This window comes from Bos indicus x Bos taurus, chromosome 8, assembly GCF_003369695.1.
Source record: "Bos indicus x Bos taurus breed Angus x Brahman F1 hybrid chromosome 8, Bos_hybrid_MaternalHap_v2.0, whole genome shotgun sequence".
NCBI lineage: Eukaryota > Metazoa > Chordata > Mammalia > Artiodactyla > Bovidae > Bos > Bos indicus x Bos taurus.
In genome coordinates, this window is record NC_040083.1 from 50,643,576 (window position 1) to 50,662,246 (window position 18,671).

General features: G+C 39.8%; 1 protein-coding gene across 3 annotated transcripts in view; it reads right to left on the reverse strand.

Moving 5' to 3' along the window:
* Positions 1-18,671, reverse strand: part of TRPM6 (transient receptor potential cation channel subfamily M member 6) — a 165,224-nt gene that overhangs the window by 37,804 nt on the left and 108,749 nt on the right. For all 3 annotated transcript variants that reach the window (XM_027549478.1, XM_027549477.1, XM_027549476.1), the window contains exons 20-25: positions 15,736-15,864; positions 14,151-14,402; positions 9,191-9,365; positions 8,874-8,988; positions 4,999-5,192; positions 2,030-2,162 (exon numbers count right to left, since the gene is read on the reverse strand). In XM_027549478.1, the coding sequence (XP_027405279.1) occupies positions 2,030-2,162; positions 4,999-5,192; positions 8,874-8,988; positions 9,191-9,365; positions 14,151-14,402; positions 15,736-15,864 (998 nt within the window). The remainder of the gene's footprint in view (positions 1-2,029; positions 2,163-4,998; positions 5,193-8,873; positions 8,989-9,190; positions 9,366-14,150; positions 14,403-15,735; positions 15,865-18,671) is intronic.

Here is an 18,671-nt window from a genome sequence, read left to right on the forward strand (position 1 = left end):
TCTATCAGATCTAGTCCCTTATCTATTTCTCACTTCCACTGTATAATCATAAGGGATTTGATTTAGGTCATACCTGAATGGTCTACTGGTTTTCCCCACTTTCTTCAATTTAAGTCTGAATTTGGCAATAAGGAGTTCATAATCTGAGTCACAGTCAGCTCCCGGTCTTGTTTTTGCTGACTATATAGAGCTTCTCCATCTGTGTAGAGTCTTCTCTCGTGTTGTTGGAAGAGGGTGTTTACTATGACCAGTGCATTCTCTTGGCAAAACTCTGTTAGTCTTTGCCCTGCTTCATTCTGTACTCCAAGGTCAAATTTACCTGTTACTCCAGGTATCTCTTGACTTCCTACTTTTGCATTCCAGTACCCTATAATGATACTTTGGCCACCTCATGCGAAGACTTGACTCATTGGAAAAGACTCTGATGCTGGGAGGGATTGGGGGCAGGAGGAAAAAGGGACCACAGAGGATGAGATGGCTGGATGGCATCACTGACTTGATCGACGTGAGTTTGAGTAAACTCTGGGAGTTGGTGATGGACAGGGAGGCCTGGCGTGCTGCGATTCATGGGGTCGCAAAGAGTCGGACATGACTGAGCAACTGAACTGAACTGAACTGACCCTATAATGAAAAGGATATCTTTTGGGGGTGTTAGTTCTAGAAGGTCTTATAGGTCTTCATAGAACCATTCAACTTCAGCTTCTTCAGCATTACTTGTTGGAGCATAGACTTGGATTACTGTGATATTGAATGGTTTGCCTTGGAAACGAATATTTTCATTAAAAGAAGAAAATCTGTAACTGTGTATGGTGATAGATGTTAACCAGATTCACTATCGTGATCATTGCATAGTACACAAATGTCGAACTATCATGCTATATGCTTGAAACTAATATATTGTTAGGTTAATTACAGCTAAATTTGAAAAATGCAAATAATTACATGCAATCCTTCATTATTTTAACACCTACAATTAGTAATACATGCACAGCAGCTTTGATCTTAATAGACTCTGAGTTTGTTCACTTTCTCCAACACATCTCCTCTTTCCTCAAAACTCTGAATGGCATTCTTACACTAATTCCCCCCACAATCACACCCATCCACAGATACCCTCCCTGATGACTGCCCTGGTTCCTGCAGCCTGGTTGCATCCTCTCCTGGTCCTCTCCACATCCTCTCCTGGTCCCCACCATTAACTCCCCTTCCCAAGGACTTCACTCAGCAAATCACTTTTTCCCTCTGGCTCCTGCAGCTCCTCCCATTTCCAGGAACAAACACATTAATTTTGTTATCGCCACATAGAACAAAAGAACCCCACCATGTACCCATACCCTGCTTCAGAGGTAAACCTCTTACAAAATCTGCCTCTGATCTCTGTCTCTTCTATTCACCCTCAACTGCCCTCAACTCAATGCATAAGTGCTAGTCAGGCTCCCTGAGAGCTCCATGACTCCCAGTGCAACCGGTACCCTGCACCTGCCCTCTTCAGGACCAACCTACTGCTCCTGGACACATCCGCATCCAGTTTGGGGGCACCATCCCACCTTCCTCAGGTCTCTCCTTCTCAGCTGCCTCAAAGTTGTCCTCCTGCACCAGGCTCCCCAGACAGTCCAACCTACCCAAGCCAACCCAGCTCCAGCAGACCCTTCAGGGCAATCATTCCCTATTCCCTTATACTACTTGTTTTTCTTCATTGCTCTTTTATGGTCTGGCATTAAATTACATATTTCTTTTTTGCCCTCCATTCCCATCACCCCTCCACATGCACACACTAGAATGTAAGTCCTACAAAGGAAGGGCCCCTGGTCTCATCCACCATTTATCTCCTCTAACTTATAAGACTAGAACCCAGAAGACGCTCAATAAATGTGCAATGATTACAAGAATATTACACACTACTTGAGAAAATTTTAGAGAATCAAAACCTCGGGTTTTGAAAGTAGACCTTCTACTTTTTTCAGCCATTCTAGTAAGAATCAGCTTCAAGTAGCAGCTTAGGGAATGAAAATACATATAGAACTTTTACCTTTCTGATGTCACTCGGATTTGTTCCTCACAACTACAATTCAGATCTTCCATCTTCTCGTGGAAGTACTTTTCCACACACTGTTCTTCAAAATCGTGAAGTTTTTTCAGATCCTCCTTACTTAGGTAGAGTTCTGTGGAAGTAAGTATAGTATATAAAAAGAATCATCATTCCCCCTCCCCTCAGGAAGCTGAGACCACGTCTGAGTGACTTTTCTTCCACTGGCGTTGAAAATGAATAAAACTATAGTTTGTGTGAGAATAGTTTACAGCCTTGTCACACTGTATTACTAACACTAACTGGGACGCACTATCCACCAACACCTGGAAGCACCGGGCTGAGTCTCCTAGTTGTTTTATAAGCTGAAGTGGGGTCTTGGAGGTGACTCGTGTGGATCAGATACTTTATCTTCAAAATTGTCCTAAGTTAGAATACTTTTACACATAAAAATCTATCATATTTATATGCTTATGGCAGTTCCTCCACCAACTATTTAAACTGTCAAAATGACAACAAGTAACCCACAGGTTAAAATCAAAGTTAGAAGAAATCTACGTCTGTTTCAGAGAATCTAGTAAGTGTAAGAAAGTTGTACCTTGTTGCACTGGGTTTATATAGGCACTGAGTTGGTATATACTAAGTTCTTCTATTGAAAAAAGATATTATTGCCAGTAGTATTAATGGCCAATCAAGGCTATACATCTTCATTGACAATAACTAATCCATTAAAAGACACATCATTTCATGATGTTATGAAACTAATGCAATCTATATCAAATTTCAGTGATCACATGTGGTATACCACCTTGACTCTTACCTAACAGAAAAAAACATTATCTTTTAAGCAAGTTTCTAATACTTGTTAAATATAAAAATGCTGTTGCAAAAAGGGTAAAATTGGAATGTTTTCTTCCTTCAACCATTTCACCTAAATTAGGGGGGAAAAAAAAGAAAAAACAAGAAAGAACCATTAAAGTTCTCCAGAATTAATTAGAAATTCAAAGGTTCTAGAAGTTATTTAAAATGCAAATTAACAAAAATATTAATTTTAGAGGATAATTAAAAGAAAATATTCAGCCACAAAAGGTGTTCACAGTGTTTTCTGAGTTTTACAGTATGGAAGAATTTTTCAGGTACAAAAAAAAAAAAAAATCCAGTATCTCCCCATCCCCACTCAGCTCTAAATTTTTGTTTGCATTAAAGAATCTTGTATGAGTAAGGGACTTTAGAATTGTGTGATCTGAACCTTCGGCGGATTCCTGAGAGCAAATAATCCCCAGAGCAATTCCAGTGATAGCGGTAGGTACAGCTAGAAGCATGTGACATTTTCTTGCAACTGTCCACCAGGTGGCACTGCTACCCCGTGTGCAAACATTCTGAACCTGAATACAGAGGCTCAAAGGCAATCACAAAAATTTAGAATTTCCTCTAAAACTCAGGGTGAGTGCACTTCTACGCATCAGAATATTTCCTCAAGTTTTATACCAGAATCACCCTATAAGTTCATATCGAGGCAAGCTCAGGAAAGGGTTCTTTGGTATGGTGCTATAAAATCTGGCCAAATCCTAGTTAATTCCAGGATCTCTCAAGTGGTTCACGCTCTCCTGTTAAATTGTTCTGGCATGGCACTCTATTAGAAGATGAAAAATTATAATATAATTATAAGCCTTTAAGTTAACTTCAATTGTGCTTTGACTTCCTTATAAAGGCTGAATCTCTTGAGGGAAAGAAATGGAAAAGAAAAATAAATCAGTACAGTGGTTCAAGAAGAGAAAAATACTTCACAGAGTCAATTACCAGCAGGAGCAAAAGCATGTCACCCTGTCAACCTTGTGATAACACCTGTTAAGGGCTCACCAAAATGTACAGATAGTCCACAATTCCATACCTGAAACTCTTGGAACCAGTCTATTTCAGAAGTTTACTTTTCTAGTTTTGGAAATATAATATAAAGCACATGCCATAAATGAAGTAAAATCCCTAATTGGGGATAGAGCAATATTCTGAAATTAAACACATTATTTCTGCAGCAAAATCAATGAGTATTCCTACTACAAGGGATAAAGAGGATAAGTGGCTTACATTAGTCCCATTAGCCTCTTCTATCCAGATGAGTCTTTCTCTAACTTAAGAAGAAAAAGACTTTCCATTTTCAGATATATTTTGGATTTAGAAATTGAGATAAAGGATTGTGGATTTATGCCATTTCCTTACTATATTTAGGAATTATCTAGAAACGGGCCTAGTACCAATGGACCTAGAGGAACTACAAAAGATCTGTAAACCAAAAGAATGAATTTCTCTTAAGACGATTAGTATGACAGTCATATCATGCTGTCAAGATATGGATAAGCAAAATGAACTAGGAAAAAAATCTCAAAATGTGTCGAGTTAAGCTTTGCCAAAAAGAGAGAGAAACCACATTTCTGCATCTTGACTTGAAGTTCCTGAAAATATGAGACATCTATAGAGAATGACCTCCACATTCTGTAAATCAGAGAACCAGAGAGCCTTGACTCTAGTGAATAAGTCAGACAAAGTCTGGTTTATCTATTTCCCTTAATCCACAAGACCTGTATCCTTTCAATTTGGATTCCATCTTCACCAACAAAGAATAAGTATGGGCCACTGGGACTACTACCCTCTAGGAGCTACTCTGATGACCTCCCAGTTAAGCAGAGAAAATACAGGTTTTCCAGGTGACAAAAAAACCTTTACAAACCCAAGCAGAGATTCTGTTCCTACCCATTTCTTTCTTTCAAACTATTAATTACTCTTAGCAAAAGATACTATAACCACATGAGATCAATGTATTTACTTAGACCCAGGTTCCCAACTGATAGTCTTTTAATTTAACTCCCAGAGCCTTCCAACCTGAGCCCTGAATTTAATCGAAAATGTTCAGGTGTCTTCACCTTGGATCTCTGCTCTTTACTTTCTTTCTCCTGTGCCACCAATTAAAAACTTACTTAATCCAACATCACCCTCTTCTTGGTCATTTGGAGCTTGGTGCTGGCAAAGACGGCGAAGCAGGAGACCAATGTGACTCAGCAGGATAAAAGGTGGGGGCAACCAAGGCTTTTCATGGTAGGTCATGATGTAACGATAGCGATTATATTTCCACAGGTTATTTGAAATGGATTTCAGATCTATGTAAACGTTACTGTAAGTAGCAGTAAAAGAGGGACAGTGTTTTAATACGGAATCCTGAAACATAATAGTTAGATTACTACTTTATTTTCCAGCTTATTATTGGTTCACCTGATGTGACCAGTAGTTAGCCAATAAAAATAATATCATCACATTTATGATTCTTCTTCCCCAAACAACCCACATTAATCACCCTCTACAATAAAATATGCTAATCAGAAAATGCAAAAGGTAGAAATTACAATCAGAGAGAAGAAAATGCTAACATTTTAAATACAATGAACAGAAACTGTCCTCTGAAAGTAACATTATTCTTGATTCACTATCTTTTTTCACATAAGATCTTTTCAGTCCATAAGTCATCCTTAATGATAAACGGTTTTAATGTTCTGCTATATTATCAATCTTATGAAGAGATTCTCCTAATTATCAAATGTGAGAACTGCTAGAATAACCCTAGCTAAAACATTCAAATGGAAAAAAAAGACGAGGCAGGCAATAAAAATCAATTTATCCTACAATAAACCAATAAGCAGAACTTTGATTTAGAAGCTAGATCAATTATTTACATTAACTTTATAATAAAAGTAACTTCATATTGGTTGGCTACTTTGGATTTTTTTTCCCCTTTATTATGTCAATTACAATATACAAATAGTGCAGAAAAATATGTTGATGCTATAGAGCTTGTGATGAAGTTGTCATGAGTGGTATCCATTCTCAAGCAATATGTCATCCTTAACTATATAACTTTAAGTCTATAATATGATATGGGTGGGGAGGACACAATGAAATATCTCTCTTAATATTTTGCTTAGGCTAATATAGAATTTATTTCTTCAAGAAATATGGCAGAGAAGCACTTAAGAAGGGCAGACAAATTTAACAAATAGAAATGCAAGTAACCCTAAACTGCAGGAATGGTAAAGAGAAGAAACTCAAACTATCCCGGAGAAAAACAGCTTAGGATTGAAGAATGGGGAGGGACTTCCCTGCATCCTGTAGTTACGACTCCATGCTGCCACTGCACAGGGTGCTGGTCCTGGAACTAAGATCCCACATGACACTTAGTGAGATTTTAAAAAAGAGAGGAAAAAGGTAAGGGGAAGTTTCAGATTACATAAGATAGATGAAGGAAGCACTGACAACCGGATTTAACGGCAATTCTTAAACTGCAGTCACTGAGCCGGCAGCACTAGCATCACTTGAGAACCTGCCAGAAATACAAATTCTTGGGCCCTACCTCAGAATGGGGCTTCCCTGGTGGCTCAGACAGTAAAGAATCTGCCTGCAAAGCAGGAGACCTGGGTTCGATCCCTGGGTTGGGAAGATCCCCTGGAGGAGGGAGCAGCTTCCTACTTCAGTACCCTTGCCTGGAGAATTCCAGGAACAGAGGAGCCTGGCAGGCTACAGTCTGTGGGCTTGCAAAGAGCTGGACACGATTGAGTGACTTTCACTTACTCACTCACCCCAGAATGACCAAATTAGCTATCCCTGTCTCGGCAAGTCCTCCAAGTAGTTCTCTTGCACAATCAAGTTTGAGGATGGTCCAAGTTCCATGCTACCCCCAGTCCAAGTGTGACTACAGCATGTCTACCAGCAGGTGGCGATCTTCACAGTGTTTGTCAGGCTCTTCGTAACTATTACAGAGTCTGGAAAGGGGCTTTTGGATAAGTAGTCAGATCTGGGGTTGCTCAACTTGGATGAAAATCCTAAAGGAAATCAACCCTTAATGTTCACTGGAAGGACTGATACTGAAGTTGAAGCTCCATTACTTCGGCCACCTGATGCAGAGAGCCGACTCACTGGAAAAGAGCCTAATAACTGGGAAAGATCAAGATGGAAGACAGGAGGAGAAGGGGGCAACAGTGAGATGGTTGGATGGCATCATAGACTCAATGGACACGAGTTTGAGCAAACTCCAGGAGATAGTGAAGGACAGGGAAGGACATGGACTGGCATGCTGCAGTCCATGCTGTTGCAAAGAGTGGGACACAACTTAGCAACTGAACAAGAAGCAGCTTGTATGGTTCTCGGTGTGTTCATCGCAGTGACGAGATTGGCCTGTGGGAGGACTTTTCAACCTCTCTTTTGACACCTGCTATTTTTGAGAAACAAAAATCTCATACCCACTGATCTTATTTGACATGTCAGAATAAAAGCTATAATAATTAAACACCAGCAAATGTTGCAAGTTCATAATATGGTGAGACTAAAGAGAGATGACAGTTATCATATAATCTTGTAATAATTAATAAGATTTCCCTGATATATGTGCAACAACAGTCGCTTTTTGCCTGTGTTTTTATTTATTTTATCTGCTTTCAGCCATATCTCCTCTACTTTCTTTACTTAGCTTCTATGCATTGATTTCCCTTTCTCTCTTCAGTACGATAATAAATAAAATACCTCATACAGTGGCTGGCATAAAGGAGGCATTCAGAAAAAACTAGTTCCTTCCCATCATGTCACTTGATTTCCTTCATCAATTAAACTCTTTTCAATGCTTGGGATAAATTCATAGGCAAAAAAGGAAAAAAGAAAACCCAAAAGCAAAAAAACAAACTTGTTCTTGTGAAGCCTGTATTCCAGAATGAGATAAATGGGGGAAAAATAATATACAAATAAATTATAAAATATATTTGGATATATAAGTGAGTAGGATAAAGAAAGAAGAGTAAGGGGGACCAGGCACACCAAGGAGATGATGGAAGGAAAGGGCAACTGCACTTTTAAATAACATCCTTAGGTTTGTTAAGTGTCATTAGGGCTACAGTGTTGAGAAAAGAATATAGGGGCCAAAGTCAGAAGCAGAGAAATGATTAGGAGGCTTTGTGGTGGTAGCAGTGAGGTAGTGACAGGTGGTTGGACGAGGATCTATTTGAAGGTGGAGTCAAAGGTATTTCTGACAATCTAAACCTAGAAATATGAGAGGCAATAAGAAGGCCAAGGTTTTTAGCCTGAACAACAAAGAAAAAAAGATGAAGCTTTGGCAGAAATGTGTGCTCTTCTTTAAAGATGTGGGAATAACTATAAAAAGAATAAGTGTATATTGGGAAAGAGGGGAAATCAAGAGTTTGGACATTTAAAAGCTCAGAAATCTATTATACGTCTGACTGGCAACGGAACAGGGCAGCTGGACCTATAGAACTGGAGTTCAGGAAAGAGATGTAGGCTGAAGATACACATTGGACTTTGTCCAGATATAGAACATATATGCAGGAAACTGAAACAGATCACCAAACAAAGCATAAGCAAAAGGCCTGGGCCCAGGGACAAATCCCAGTGTCAAAAGCTTGGAGAGAAGATGATGAACCAGGAAAAGAAGACGGAGAAGTGAAGTGATATTGAAGAAAACAGAGAATGAAATATAATGAGAGCTGATGAAGGGAAGTTATCAAGGACTCTCTAGTCAACTTTCAACTCATCAATTGCTCTTCTCCATGATTCCAAATTACTGCTTAATTACAGTGTATGATCTCTTTTAATTCTGTTTTTATTTCAGTCTATTGCTTTTTCTCTTCTCACACTCCGCTACCTTCCTACCAGTAGTCCCATGCCCATATTTTTAAAACCATAAAACCACAGAAATAAAGCATGATATGCATTAAAACAAAGGTTACATGTGACTCTTTCAAAATACTTCACCCATTTGACTGATACAAAATAACCATATTTGATTAAAATAACCTACTTAAAGAAAGCAATCAACAGGTTCACCATGATGATATATTGCACGAAGAGGTAGACAGCTTGCAGGAATGGAGTAAGAAAAGAACCAGGAGGGCAGGACGGCTGGCTTGAACAAACTGCAAAGAAAGAATTTAAAAGAATGAGAGACAAGGTGAATCACAGTCCTATGACCATGGACAAATATTTAGCACACTGATTTAGCAGAATACCACAAACTCTTGACATTTTTAAGATTCAGATAGTTGTTTTCCAGAGTTCTTTACAACTCTGAGTGTCTACAAGGGTTTGATTTCCACAGTGTTGGAATACTCTACATACCATCTATCTCTGAAGCATAGACTTCTCCATATATCATCCAGTATGGCTCAAATACGATATCTCGGGCAAGGGTCCAGGATGGGGGCTCCTTTGGTGAAAGGATGGCTTTGCGTGCCACTCCAAAGCTCAGGAGGACGATGGCCATGATGATCACAATGTAGAACATGTTTGCTGTCTACAAAAAAGCAAGGCACAGAAACAAACTCACAGACTTAGAAAATGAACTTATGGTTGCCAGCGGGAAGAGACAGTTAGGGAGTTTGGGATGGTCATGTACACACTGTTATATTTAAAATGGATAACCAACAAAGACCTGCTGCATAGCCCATGGAACTCTGCTCAATGTAATGTGGCAGCCTGGCTGGGAGTGGGGTTTGGGAGAGAATGGATACATGTATATGTATTGCTGAATCATTCTGCTCTCCACCTGAAACTATCACAACATTGTTAATTGGCTCAGTTCAGTTCAGTCAGTTCAGTCGCTCAGTCATGTCCGACTCTTTGCGACCCCATGAATCGCAGCACGCCAGGCCTCCCTGTCCATCACCAACTCCTGGAGTTCACTCAAACTCACATCCAGTGAGTCCGTGGTGCCATCCAGCCATCTCATCCTCTGTCATCCCCTTTTCCTCCTGCTCCCAATCCCTCCCAGCATCAGAGGCTTTTCCAATGAGTCAACTCTTTGCATGAGGTGGCCAAAGTACTGGAGTTTCAGCTTTAGCATCATTCCTTCCAAAGAACATCCAGGACTGATCTCCTGTAGAATGGACTGGTTGGAACTCCTTGAGTCCATGGGACTCTCAAGAGTCTTCTCCAACACCACAGTTCAAAAGCATCAATTCTTCGGCGCTCAGCTTTCTTCACAGTCCAATTCTCACATCCATACATGGCTACTGGAAAAACCATAGCCTTGACTAGACGGACCTTTGTTGGCAAAGTAATGTCTCTGCTTTTGAATATGCTATCTAGGTTGGTCATAACTTTCCTTCCAAGGAGTAAGCGTCTTTTAATTTCATGGCTGCAATCACCATCTGCAGTGATTTTGGAGCCCAGAAAAATAAAATCTGGCACTTGGGGCCAGATGCCATGATCTTCGTTTTCTGAATGTTGAGCTTTAAGCCAACTTTTTCACTCTCCTCTTTCACTTTCATCAAGAGGCTTTTTAGTTCCTCTTCACTTTCTGCCATAAGGGTGGTGTCATCTGCATATCTGAGATTATTGATATTTCTCCCGGCAATCTTGATTCCAGCTTGTGCTTCTTCCAGTCCAGCATTTCTCATGATGTACTCTGCATATAAGTTAAATAAGCAGGGTGACAATATAAAACCTTGACGTACTCCTTTTCCTATTTGGAACCAGTCTGTTGTTCCATGTCCAGTTCTAACTGTTGCTTCCTGACCTGTATACAGGTTTCTCAAGAGGCAGGTCAGGTGGTCTGGTATTCCCATCTCTTTCAGAATTTTCCACAGTTGATTGTGATGCACACAGTCAAAGGCTTTGGCATAGTCAATAAAGCAGAAATAGATGTTTTTCTGGAACTCTCTTGCTTTTTCCATGATCCAGCGGATGTTGGCAATTTGATCTCTGGTTCCTCTGCCTTTTCTAAAACCAGCTTGAACATCTGGAAGTTCATGGTTCACGTATTGCTGAAGCCTGGCTTGGAGAATTTTGAGCATAATTGGCTATACCCCAACAAAAGTGAAAATGTTAGTCACTCAGTCGTGTCTGACTCTTTGTGACTTCAGGGACTGTAACCCACCAGGCTCCTCTGTCCATGGAAATCTCCAGGCAAGAATATTGGAGTGGGTAGCAATGCCCTTTTCCAGGGGATCTTTCCAACCCAGGGATTGAATCAAGGTCCCCCACATTGCAGACAGATTCTTTACCATCTGAGCCCCAGTATAAAATAAAAAGTTAAAAAAAAAAATATGGCACAGCCAGAATTTTAGCATAGATTAGAAATTCAAAACAAATAAAATACCTGGAGTCATCATAATTATCGGAGAAGGCAATGGCACCCCACTCCAGTACTCTTGCCTGGAAAATCCCATGGATGCAGGAGCCTAGTAGGCTGCAGTCCATGGGGTCGCTAAGAGTCAGACACGACTGAGCAACTTCACTTTCACTTTTCACTTTCATGCACTGGAGAAGGAAGTGGCAACCCACTCCAGTGTTCTTGCCTGAAGAATCCCAGGGACGGCGGGGCCTGCCAATAATAAGACTGTCTAGTCATTGACCAAAATACCTAGTCCATGAACAACTGGATTTCCTTTGTCTAAAACATCTTGTTTTCTCTGCAAAATATGTGTTTCAGGTAGCCTATAGAATAATTTAAATGTACTAACAGTAGAGAATCTATGCTTTTTTAAGAAGTGATGAAATATGAATAGCCTTTGATTGGATAGTATCTAACTTTTCATCAGAGATTATGAAAAGAAAAAAATTAGGGTAATTCAAATTAGTAAAATGGCTCCTTATTCCCAGGATTATCTTCAGCAGTATTTAGAGTCTCAGAAAATTGATTAGGCCAAGAATCTGCTGAATAATTCCAGGCTACTTAGGAAACTGAAGAATTTAAGGGGGAAAAAAAAAAAGATGTAAAAGCAACTATAAAATGACATTTGTTAAATCCAGTGGTTCATTAACTCTCAGTTAGTCTTTGCAGTAAAAGTAAGCCTGATTCAACCCTCCTACAATGTTGGTGGGAACACAAATTGGTACAGCCACTATGGAGAATAGGATGGAGGTTTTTTAAAAAACTAAAAATGGAGCTTCAGTATGACCCTGCAATCACACTCCTGAGCATGTATCTGGAGAAAAACATGATCTGAAAGGATACATGCAACCCAATTGTTCATTGCAGCACAGTTTACAATTGCCAAGGCATGGAAGCAACCTTGGGGGTTCCCAGGTGGCTCAGTGGTAAAGAATCCGCCTGCCAAGCAGGAGACATGGGTTCAATCCCTGGGTTGGGAAGATCCCCTGGAGAAGGAAAGGGCGACCCACTCCAGTATTCATGCCTGCAGAATGCCATGGACAGAGGAGCCTGGAGGTCACAAACAGCTGGACATGACTTAATGACTAAAGAGCAACAGCAACAGCAACAAGAAGCAACATAAACGTCCAGTGACAAGAATGGCAGAAGATGTGGTGCATCTGAACAGTGGAGTATTACTCAGCCACTAAAGAGAACGAAACAATGCCATTTACAGCAACATGGATAGACCTAGAAGCTGTCACACTGAGTGAAGTCAGTCAGACAGAGAAGGAGAAAGATCATCCGCCAGCCCTTATACGTGGAATCCAAAAAGAAATCATACAAATGAACTTATCACAAAACAGAAAGAGACTCACAGACTTATGGTTGAATGAACTTATGGTTACCAGGGGGAAGGATGGCGGGGAGAGATAGTTATAGAGTTTGGGATGGACATGTACACACCACTATATTTTAAATGGATAACCAACAAGGACCTATCATATACCACAGGGGAATTCTGCTCAACGTTATGGGGCAGCCTGAATAGGAGGTAGTTTGGGAGAAACGGATATATGTATATGCATGGCTGAATCCTTTCACTGTTCACCTGAAACTATGACAACATTGTTTGTCAGTCAGCTATACCCCAGTACAAAATAAAAAGTTTAAAAAACAAAGTAAGCCTGCTTGTTTTAATGCACAATGGAGAACTGCTTGAGAACACATATAATATATACATGTACCAAACACACGTACTATAACTTTTAAAGGCTCTTTCAAATAATTCATTTCCATTACTAAATGTATTAATACATCACATCAATCTACTTGTTCACTGTGGCAGAAACTTACACCATGAATTTCCTATTAGCTTCCCTTCCATGAGGCAGGAGCCACATGACCTATTCTGGCCAACGGGCTGTGGAATAATAGTGATTTGACTCACTTCCTCCTCAGAGCAGTTAAAAGCTGCTCCATCCCTTTAAAAGCATGCTCCTCCATGGAATTTTTTCCATCCCTCTGATTCCCTGTCATAGGAAACCTGAGAAGCCACATAATGACATGGGTATGCCCCAAGGAGGAAGGATTTGTGATCCCTCAGTCACTGGATAAGGGCCAGGCTCCATGAGCACCCATCGGTCTTTGCATTAGGAAGAAATAAACTTGTACTGAGTCACTGGGATACATTGGTTACCTCAACATAGATTTCCAAGTTAATACCAATGTCACCAAGAACAGAGAAAATATTACTGGTCTAAAAAAAAAGTATAAAGTAACCAAAATCATCTTTGGTATCCTGGAGGTTCTCCCTTTACTGTCCTCTTCCTCTATCTCAACATAACTCTTTCTTCTCAAGAGCTTGCCCCTTCTCTGTGAGTATTCTAGAAGAAAAAGCAAAGATCTTGAGGTGCTGTCCTTCTTAACTCCTGTGCAAAGTCAGCTGGACAGGGCTTATACAATTGCACAGTGAGCTCAGACGGCAGACAGAGCCAGGTGGTCCAGATTTGAATCCTGACTCCCCAGCTTACTCCTTTGGGAAATTTACGTAAACTCCATTTCCCTGAATGTAAAATGTGGATTATAGTACCCATCTATTAAAATTGTTTTTAAGATTAAATGAGTTAATATATATAAAGTACTTAGAACAGAGTGTGGCCCATACTAATCACTATTTAAGAGTTGGCTAGGGGTGGAGAGACAAGACAAATCAGCATTTCAGCTTACTGTGCTCAGAGACAAATACGACTCAATACCCCATCATCTGGCCCTAACCAAAAAGGTAAGGTGAGTATCACAGTCAACTATCTAATATGCTATCCAAGGACATTGGTTAAATATGAATTTAAGTTATACAATAAGTGGTGATGAAGTGTGTACTTCTTTAAATAATTTTAAAAGTTAAAATACTATTGAATATGAACCATGAAATCAGGTAGAACTGTTAAAATAACACCAGGTTATACAGCAGACAGTACTCACCATTTTTGCAATCATGGTCACATAGGGACCTGCATGTTGATTCACAGCAAAGAAGTCCAGGAGCCGTGAGAACCAGAATATGATGTTGATGCAGTATATCAGTCTTCCCGCCGTGTAGAAAGGTGGGGCACCCCACCGAAAGCCAAATCCCACCAAAAACAGGCCAATAGCCACAGTTTCCATTAAGTTCCAGTACTCGCTAATCCACACCTTCACCTTTTGAGTAAACTTCCCAGGTTCTGAAACACAGACCTAAAACATGACAGAAAGAAAGAAACAAAGAATGTGTTATAACTCAAGAGTCTCATCGATATGATCTTCAATACTTCAACTGTTCATTTACAGAGGAATTGAATCCTGCCAAACCTTAGATCTTAAGGCAGCTTTGGAGATGTAAGTTATCCTTGGGGAATGAATTATTTAAACAATTCTATAAATACAGCTTAATGTGACTGTTAATGCTGGTCAACTATTTAAAAACCCAACTAGAAATTTAAAAAAGGAAGGAAGAAAGAAAAGTTTTTTCTAGATTTGATCAATCCTAAACTAACACAGGGAAACGCTGAGACAATTTTAAAACTCGACGTTGCAATGGACTATAGCTGCAATGCCATTTCATGATGAATAGCCTAGTGCAAAGAAAGGAAAGAATCCTATAATCTGATCCCACTATTGCTGTTAGTGAACAGTTAGCAAATTGAACGTGACATTAGAACTCACTATTACAAGAAATTACCCCTGCAACAGAATGTCAGACAAATTGAAATGTCAGACAGTAAACCCATTTTTCCTGAGGCATTAAAAAGAATGGTAGAATTTTGATAACATTTTTCTGCTGAATTATTTTCTACTGTCTATAAACTCCACAATAGTAACTAGCAGGCAACATAAATATATTACTAAGACTATATCTACATAATATACAGTATTGGTCATAAGAGCTCTAGGACAAACTCAATATATGTAAATGCACAAAGGTAGAGCTACATATACAGTGATTCTAAAATAGTCTAAGTTATACTATATGTGATTACATTACAACTGCATGGGAATATTCATTCCTTTTTTTTTTAAGTGACTCACTATAAATTAAAAATAAAGTTTGCTTTGTTTTGTTTCTTGGACTACTTGCCCCAGAGGAATGTTTAGTAGGAACTTTCGAAGGCTATACATGAATTCTTTACCATTGTACAACTTTAGCCACTATGTGACATGAAATCAATAATATGTAAGTAATGTTAGACTATATGAAAATCAATCTTATTTTAAAAAAAAACACTCTGGGGATGGGAAATCTAACAGTCGGAGGGTCTAATAACAACTAGACACTATCACTCTGTGACTGATAAACACACTAAGATGTCCTCAAAAATAACTGCTTTCAAAGAGCGGCAATCAAGAGAAATTATTTGGCAACAAGAAAAGGTTGAGATCAGAAATTTCCCCCAATTACCCTCCTGCAGCATGCCAAGTCAGGATCACTGTCCACCCCACCTCCACCTTTGACCTCTCCCTTTGCACCACCCCATCCCAGAACACCTCTAGCAGAGATGTACGGAAGACAAAGGGAGAAAGGGTAACTCACCTCCCTGACTTTCTCAATGGCATTGGTGAAGATGTAGATAATAACAAGCCACTCTTGCACGCTGGGCTGGGGCTGCATCTCCACCAACACGGTGTAAGTGAACAGCATAAGGAATGCCAAGTACACCATCTGTGAGGGGGACACACATTTCTTGGTCATGAGTGAGAGTCATAGTGGAGGACACCAAGCAGACATGGACCCAACTCAACAGAAATCACATGGACTTCAACATGATAGCAGGGAAACATAACCAGGACCACCTGGTGCTCAGTCGTGTCCAGCTCTTTGCAACCCCATATACTACATGATCCATGGAGTTCTCCAGGCCAGAATACTGGAGTGGGTAGCCTTTCCCTTCTCCAGGGGATCTTCCCAACCCAGGGATCGAACCCAGGTCTCCCGCATTACAGGTGGATTCTTTACCAGCTGAGCCACAAGGGAAGCACAATATCAAGGAAGGCATAAGAATCCACAGTTCTCTGTTCTATGATTCTATGGAAGGAAAGAAGAGCACTATTCTCTAATGCATCAAAGTGGGCACTGTCTCATCTTGTTGGCTCCTGATCAGAATTTTCAGAACCCTGCACATTCTGGCATGGACACAGTCAGGCTAACAACAAGGCAAGGGGGAATCACACACCTTCTCCTCCATTTAAACAGAAAACATGTGTCCTAAGGATGCCAAAGTAGCAGTATTGGTAGGAGACTGTTTCAAATATAATAAGTTGTGATGTTTATTACTGCTGAGAATTTTATTTTATGCTGATTAAAATATCCTGGTTGATAGAAAAGTATTATCTGATTGTGAATCTTTATAATTAAAGACTGTTGACATTTTTATCTATAGCACTTAAGCACTCAGCCTAACACATGATAGACAATCAAGAAATGTATGTTTAAGCGGTATGTATATTAAACCTAGATTTCCAGTCTCTTCCAAGAATTAAGGCACAGTAAACACATACACTGGAGAAGGCAATGGCACCCACTCCAGTACTCCTGCCTGGAAAATCCCACGGACGGAGGAGCCTGTTAGGCTGCAGTCCATGAGGTCGCTAAGAGTCGGACACGACTGAGCGACTTCACTTTCACTTTTCACTTTCATGCATTGGAGAGGAAATGGCACTCCACTCCAGTACTCTTGCCTGGAAAATCCCATGGACGGAGGAGCCTGGTGGGCTGCAGTCCATGGGGTCGCTAAGAGTTGGACACGACTGAACGACTTCACTTTCACTTTTCACTTTCATGCATTGGAGAAGCAAATGGCAACCCACTCCAGTGTTCTTGCCTGGAGAATCCCAGGGACGGGGGAGCCTGGTGGGCTGCCGTCTATGGGGTCGCACAGAATGGGACACGACTGATGCAACTTAGCAGCAGCAGCAGCAGCAAACACATACACATAGATGTATGGTGATTAACAGCTTTGTGATCTTATCTAACATTCTTATGTCTTACAATTTCCAGAAGTAGAATAACTACACACATTTAAAAATGTGACACATATTACTAAGTTGCCAGCCAGAAAGGCTTTACCAATTTCTCAATCACCAACAAGGCATGAGACAATGCAGCCCTTCAAATATCTTCAGAGACCATACACAGTACTAGCTGATAAACACATATTACAAATCCCAGATCAAAGGGGGAAAAGTGCCTCTGTGTGTGTTCATTCTCATGAGAATCATATTATTTTAAACTGAATCCTTATTTATCAAATCTTTTTGAGCTCTACCTAAGTTTGATAAGTCTGCTAAGCTTAGTGCTGCATAGAGAATGGCTGAAATCACTTTTGACTATACCAAATTGGCATTTACAATAGGTGGTATTTCAGGCAGGCATAATGGCTATTAGCATTGCCTGTGAGTTCAGAAACTTAATAGAGAAGCATATAAGAAAGTTAAGTAAATTCCATACTTCTCTAGATCTGTATTTCATAGTTTTAATATGTTTGATGATCCCGTAGGGACACAATTTAAATAAACTTGTACTGTCAAGCAGACGTTTTTTACATCGTTATCACTGGTTCCATGGTGGCCAGACACCAAAACACTGTAGATATTGGTGGTATTATTTCTGACTCTTTTTTTTTCTTTCCAAGTTTTAAAAAGATATCCAAAAATGTTTACATTTTTGCTTTTTCATCATACCATTTACAACAAGACACTGCTTTAATAAAGCACACGTACCATAACCTAGCAATGTAAGGGTCATGAGTAAAATGCCTGTGCTCACAGCTAATACAGTTCATTGTGGTGGGTAGATATGGTTGGCTAGTTTGTTTATTTCCATCATCATTATTGTCCATTTGCTTAGGTTGTTCCTGTCTCTAAGAGTTCATAAGCTGGAATTTTCTAAGGAAAAAACACTTGAATACTCTACCCAGTGATGTGACAATGGTTGGGCTTCCCTGGTTGCTTAGCTCGTAAATTATCCACCTGCAATGCAGGAGACCTGGGTTCGATCCCTGGGTTGGTTAAATTCTCTTAATGCTACTATCAGAGTCTCTAGGATTTTGTTGCATATTCACAAAAATGGTAAAACCTGAATCATCTGAATGAAAATTTTCTTTTTGAAAACATAAAAGTTATTTGGACCTATGTACTTATTCAATATGTATATGAAACAAGTGTGTGGTTGGGCAAGGAATATTTTGAAATATAACGCATTTATATAAATATCCTCTTATAATGACTTCAAATGTTTTAGAAATATACAACCTTGACTATAAGCAATTTAACTATAGATAAGCATTAGAATCCCAAAGAAAGGCAATGCCAAAGAATGCTCAAACTACTGCACGATTGCACTCATCTCACACACTAGTAAAGTAATGCTCAAAATTCTCCAAATCAGGCTTCAGCAATATGTGAACTGTATATTTCCAGATGTTCAAGCTGGTTTTAGAAAAGGCAGAGGAACAAGAGATCAAATTGCCA